Source organism: Ursus maritimus (assembly GCF_017311325.1).
Source record: "Ursus maritimus isolate PB19 chromosome X unlocalized genomic scaffold, ASM1731132v1 scaffold_X1, whole genome shotgun sequence".
Lineage (NCBI taxonomy): Eukaryota > Metazoa > Chordata > Mammalia > Carnivora > Ursidae > Ursus > Ursus maritimus.
The window spans coordinates 43,977,071-43,983,459 of NW_024423319.1; the positions used below are offsets into that span (position 1 = coordinate 43,977,071).

Below are 6,389 nucleotides of genomic sequence, written 5' to 3' on the forward strand. Positions count from 1 at the left end.
TTTGAAAAAATAGTAATTGAATTAATGTCATCTCGTAAATTAGAGGGGTGCCTTGGTGGCTCAGTTGATTAAACGTCTGCCTTCTGTCTGGTCATGATCCCAGAGTCCTGGGATGGAGCCCCACATCCAGGCTCCCTGCTCAGTGGGGAGCCTACTTCTCCCTCTCCCTCTGCCCCTTCCCCCGGCTCGTGCTCTCGCTCACTCAGCTCTCTCTCAAATAAATAAAATCTTAAAAAAAAATTTTAAATGGTAAATTAGAAATAGTAATAGTAATAGCTATCTTATGGGGTTGCTGTAAGATTAAAGAGCTACGACATTTAAAGTGCTTGGCACAAGGGTACCTGGCACATAATAAGCTTTCGAGAAATTATAGTTCTGGTAGTTTTAATTTCTGTTGCTGTTTTGGAGGGATCAGGAAGAGAAAGAAGATTCAGCAAAGGAGACTGAGAAGCAGGCACTGGAAAGGTCTGGGAGGGAGAAACTGTGAGACAGGGGTGTCAGAGACCAAGGGAAAATAGTATCTAGAAGAAGGGGAATAATACAGAGGAAGGTTATGCTAGTTTCTCCTGAAAAAAAGACTCATTTCATCTCTTAGCGATTAATGAGAGTGAAGGGAAAAGGAAAAAAAAAATCTCAAATGAAGGCTCTCAGACACAAAATTCTCTAAAAGCCTGCTTTCGGCTAACTCTCTTCTTTTGATCTGAATGCCCAGGTCCTCCAGGGAAAATACATATGTCCTGAATACTGGAAAAGCCAATGTTACACAAAGTGAAATAAAATATCAGGTTTGCATCATTTTGGAGAAATAAAAAATTTAGACAATTTTTAGTGTATAGGACGAAGAGGAGGATGGGGGAGGGAAGAAATGGGGATGAATCATAGAACAGTTTTACAAATCCCTGGTCCATACTGAATCCCCAAGCCAACACCAGTGAAAAGGAGGGCAGTGGTAGGTGTCACGTTTATTTTTCTTTTTCCCCTATCTGGTCCCAGAAAGAAATTATGACAGCATAACCTGTTTATTTGGGTAAATCATTCAACAAGCATTTCTGGAGTAAAACTGAGAAAAGGTGATACTTTAATCTAGGATGGATGAGTGGGCAGATCTCTTGCAAGGGAAGATTTAGAGAAAGGGAGGAATAAAGGGCTTATAAACCAAGAGTCAGGGAATGTTGGCAGCCTCTATGGCTTTGGGGGCCTGAGTGGAGCTACCTGTGGCCTGGGGGTGGGGGTAGAGTCTCTATAGGCTCTGGAGAGATGCAGGTGGCTGCCAGGGGCCTTTGAAGTGCCCACAGAGGGATGCAAGAAGTGGGCCTCTTTGTTACAGGATTTATTTTCCTTCTGTGCCTATGCTTCTTGGTCATGCCTCTTCTGAAGAGTGAAGAAGTAGACCAGATGAAGAGTGGTGGGCGGCAGAGCAAAGTTCATTGAGTGATAGTAAAGTATATTGAGCCACAGTACAAAGCTCCCGAAGAGGGAGGGGACCCGGGAGGGTTGCCACTGGAGTTTCTGAGTCTAGGGGGTTTGGGGGGCTTGTTGGTGGGCTGTTTTAATCTGATTAACCCTCCATGCACCTGTCATACAATCAGGTTTTTGTCATCTACCTATCACATGGGAAAGGGTCGAGGGCTCCTTCCAGGGGGGTGTAAAATCTTTTTAAGGGTGGTTTCCTGTTAGGGTGGGGGCCCCTTGTCCCTGCCTGCCTTTCTTCCCACTATCCTTCATCACTCATGAGCCTTTGCTCCTGGCCAGTTCTCAGCTAAAGGGTCTGAGGCTGAAGGGCCCTCCCAGTCTCCTTCTGCCCATGAGGTGAAGGAGGGGAAGCTTAAGGCAAACATAGGGTCCTAGGGTTAGGGGAGGGGTGCTGGCAGAGCACAGGAGGCTGATCCTCCACATCCCCTCACTGAGAGAGAGTGTGTGGCTTGTGAGGGAGGCTGTGAGGTCAGACTGTGGGGTCAGGGATGGAGCAGAGCAAGAAGCCAGGGAGGAGCTAATGGGGACAAATCTGGAAGGAGAAGCCCTTCTTGGCAGGTTCTGGGTGTGGCAATCCAGAGGAGGCTTCAGTGGGCTTCTTGCATTACCTGGCTTCTCCCCCTCTCTCGAGGCCTGAGCCTGCACCCCTTTGTCCCTGTTGAGGGGCCATCAACTGCTAGCATAACTAGAGCCCCAAACACCTTCCTCCCCTCAGGACCACACAGCCCAGTGTTCTGGGTGAAACCTCCAGAGCCTGCCATTCCTACCATTCTCAGCGTGAATCCCCTGCCCAGTCAAGGTGCCCTCTCCTCCTCTCCCCCTGTCTTCTCCCATCCACTCCCTCCCCTCTACAGCTCTGTGCTGCCTCTCCCCCACACTGTCTCCTCCTGTGGCACACTCTGTCCTCTCAGCCCTATCTCCTTCCTGACAAACTCCCTCAGGTCTGCATTCAATCCACTCCACTCCCTGCCTTAAATAAAATCATCCCCCACCAACCTTGTCCTGCTCACAAGGATAGGAACTGATATGCTTACAAAGAACGGGGACCCCTAAGGACAGAGGGTCATTTTTAATCATCCTCCCATCTGAGGCCAGATGGGCAGGAGCAGGTGTCCAGGAAGGTTCTTCTGTGAAAGGGTACATGGACTTTCTAATTCCCATGTTTTTTCATATGCCCTGACACCCAGATTGCTTTTCATTCTTCCTTGGGTATTCCCATTTGTTGGATCAGGACAAGGTTAGCTTCGACTCCTTGGGCTGCTGGTGTCCATTAGCTTATAACCCAGGGGGAGGCTTGGGAGGTGCTCAGCTTCCTGGTACTAAATTCTCTTGAGTAGCTGCTTTCTCAGTACTGGGGGAAGAAGTGGAGGGTAGTGTCAGCCCAAAGGACAGTCTTACTGATGCTACCAGCTATTGTCCAGAAGCAGCAGTAGGTGCAGTCTAAAGAATCTGCTCCTTCCCAAAGGGAACAGGAATGGAACCCCTGAAATACCCATTTCCCACTTTTGCCCCTACCCCTGTCCATCATCACATTCCTCAGGATACATTAGAGAAGAAAGCATTGGAATACTAACTAGTGGGTGCAGATTGGACCCTGACCTAGGAGTCAGGTCAGTTGGGATAAGGGCATTTTGGGGAGAAATTCAGCCCATTTCAGCTTCCCTTTTCCTCATCTGTAAACGAGGTTGGTAAAAACTCCACTTCACAGTATGACCCTCCCCCACTAAAGCTTCTGTATTTGATTCTTCTTTTTCTTCTATATTCCTAAACGTAACATCACACACAGAGACATTGAACTTAATGCTTATGTATATTCATTGACATAGAACTCCACAATATATATTGTTTGGTGAAAAATACACAGTATAGAACAGCACTTATATTTCATCACTTATGTATACATATATCTATCTGGGTACACAGTTACAGGGAAATATCTAGAAAGGCATTCATCGAAAGGCTGACAATGTTTATATAAGGATGGAGAGTTTCAGGTAATTTGTATTTTCCTTCATTTTGTGAAGGTTTAACAGAGTTATACTCCTTTCATAAATAGAATAATCATCAAGGAAATGGACACACACACGGACTAGACCCTTAGGCAGACAGAGGAGGGAGCAGGGACACAGCTGAGGCCATCCCCTCCACTTTGGTGGTATCCAAGACCTCTTATGCCCAAAATAAAGCCATATTGTGGATGAATTAATGCAAATAAAAGTCTACTCCCCTCCCCCCCACTGTTTTGCTCATCTGAATATAGTTAAGGGTTCACTTAGGGCTCATTGTAGCACCTTACTAGAGGCCCAGAGAGGTCACTGTGTTTGCCAGGAACCTCTTTTGACCTCTCCTTCTCCGTATGTGTCAGCTCCTGCAGAGTGATGATCAGATTCTCAAACACCTGGGCCTTGTTGCTCTCCCTGTTACAGGTTTCCTTTGAGTGGCCCTCCTCGCCACAATAGGAACAGAAGATTGTGTGTTTTCGCTTCCTGGCTCTACATATATCCCCAGGACCATTATTCTTATACCCCAAACCCCCACTGGTGGAAGGACATTGAGCCCAGGAACTGTTGGAGGAATCAATGACCAGTACTGGATCGAGAGGTCTGGCACTGCCCCTGAGGGGCACGGCATCCATGGATGTAAGTAGAGGGTCCTGAGACTCCACCAGAATCACATCCTCATCTGAGTCATCAAGGGTATCATCTACCTCTATCACATTGCAGTCAGCACTGCTGATTGCTATTGGCTGGGGGCCCTGAAACGCTACAGGGCTCACTGCCCTCTCCAAGATGAGCTCAGACCTTTTGGGCCGCTTTGGTTTCATAAAAGTGTCATTCCAGTCCTCTTCCTCCCTTATCATCTTGATTAACTCCAAGAAATCAGGAAGATGCTCCTGCTCATTTGCATACATCCTGAGAAGATGTTTCAGCCTAAAGTGCAGGTCCCTATTTAGCTCAGCTCCTAAAAGGACCTGGTGCAGGCGAGTCTGGTTGGCATCTTTCTGAGCTATGATCCCTGCCTGGATAGCGTTCTGGAGCTGCACTTCTAAACGGATCACATAAAGGGAGGCTTTCTCCCCTTGTGCCTGCAAAGTGTTAAAAAATTTACCATGGGCGGTGACACTGCTTTCAGACTCCCCAAACACCAGTTTCATCGCCCGCAAGAAATCAGCCACACTTAGATTGGGGTTGGCGGCCTGGAGCAAACGCATGACCTCCCGGGCAGGGCCCCTAAGGGTTTTCATCAAGCGCTTGAGCTTCTCCTCCTCAGACATATTCCAATCGGGCAGGACCCCATTGACTTGGATCAGCCAGTTTTCAAAGGTTTCTTCCCCTTGGGCTGGCACCACTCTCCCAGAGAACAACTTCACATTTCTTTCAGCCATGTGGACCCTTAAAGGACCAAGACTCCTCCCCAGGGACCTCAAAATTGAATGGGCCCAAGGTGGCAAGGGTGTGTTTTGCCCCCGGCTATTACCGACACGTGCAATGATGCTAGCCATGACAGACGATGGTAGTCTATCTGAATATAACAAGATGCACAGGCTTTTTAGAAAAGCCTCATCTGTCGGAGGAATCCCCAAAGCAGTGTTTCCGGGCTCTGCCTTCCTTGTATCTCAATAGGGACTGTAAAGAAAAAGGGGAAAAAAGGTCAATAAGGTAGTATATTGCAGGGAAGTAGTCTGCAGTTGCTCTACTTTAATGAACACCCTGCAGTACATTTTATATTTGCCCACTGACCCAAAAATACCCTGCAGGAGACTGGCAATTACAACTTTTTGGAACTACCACGTGTCTTGTGCTAGCAGAGTACTTTCTGGAGTTCCATCTATTCCCTCTGGCCAGTCCTCCAGGAGGGAGGGCAACTGTTGCTTTGGATTCTAGGTGAAATAGTGTGTGTGGAGCTGTTCTTGGGCTCTCAAAATAGAGCGCAATGGTCTAAATCTCACAGATTTGTGATAATAAGATATCCATTAAAATCATTGCGTGTTAACTATACTCAAAAAAAAATTAAAGGTATCTGTTAAACTCACGTTTCAGATCTCAACCACACACGCTTCTCAAAGTTACCCCCCTTATTTCTCGGATTATAAAACGTAAGCTCGGAAACAAGCACACGCCTTTATTTCATTTCCAGCCTCTGCAACAGGTGCCCTCCATGGGAAAGCTCGCCTTCGGGGTAGGTCGACCTCTGTCCACTGGGGATTGCAGATCCCAGCCCTGACTTCCGTCCAGTGGGGTTTGCAGATCCCAGCCCTGACTTCCGTCCAGTGGGGTTTGCAGATCCCAGTCCTCAGGGCGTCAAGACTGCGTCGTCGTCGTCGCGTAGGGCAGGACAGAGAAGGGAATGGTCAGAAGCAGCCTCATCCCTCATCCCCCTCCCTCCCTCCACCCCCACCTCCGCTGTAGCCAGAAGGGAAAATTCCATCTCCCATCTTCAGACAGAAAATTCCCTCTCCCACCTTCTGAATAGGAGTCAAAGTGACCCCTTCCATTACATGTTCCCCCGGGAAATTGTTGGCCTACCAGCTCTGCAATCGCCTGCACAGAATTCAAGTTCGGATTTGGCTTTGATGGCCTGCCACGGAGAAAGGGAATAAGAGTTGGATGCGCACACCCACATATTCCTCCCCAGGAAGAGATGGGGAAATGCAAAGGGGGTTCAAAGCAGACAGCTTGTGATTATCTCCTCCTTGTCCCTTACGACCCCTCCTGAAAACGGCCCCTCCTTTCAATTCAGGCAAATCCTACCCATTTGGCAGCATCCAGCAAAACCCCACCTCCTCCCTCAGCACAGCGGGGCCATGGGAGTGCTCCTTCTTCGACCTCGCAGTTCTCGATTCCCCAAGAGGGGAGCCGCCCAGTACAGGTGGAGCTTCCCCTTCCTCTCTGCGCGCCGGGCAATCGCCCCCCCCC

At 48.4% G+C, this 6,389-nt stretch overlaps 1 protein-coding gene and 1 non-coding gene across 2 annotated transcripts in view; both read right to left on the bottom strand.

Annotated features, from left to right (window-relative positions):
- Nucleotides 1-3,268: 3,268 nt before the first annotated feature.
- On the bottom strand, nt 3,269-5,098 carry ZCCHC18 (zinc finger CCHC-type containing 18). The gene has a single exon (XM_040629511.1). It carries the CDS (start codon nt 4,973-4,975, stop codon nt 3,746-3,748), a length of 1,230 nt encoding a protein of 409 aa, XP_040485445.1. The 5' UTR covers nt 4,976-5,098; the 3' UTR covers nt 3,269-3,745.
- Nucleotides 5,099-5,593: 495 nt separating this feature from the next.
- The window catches only part of LOC103675414, a 1,081-nt gene continuing 285 nt past the window's right edge, over nt 5,594-6,389 (bottom strand). Inside the window, exons 2-3 of the transcript XR_005834662.1 lie at nt 6,000-6,051; nt 5,594-5,780 (exon numbers count right to left, since the gene is read on the bottom strand). This is a non-coding gene — a transcript (uncharacterized LOC103675414). The remainder of the gene's footprint in view (nt 5,781-5,999; nt 6,052-6,389) is intronic.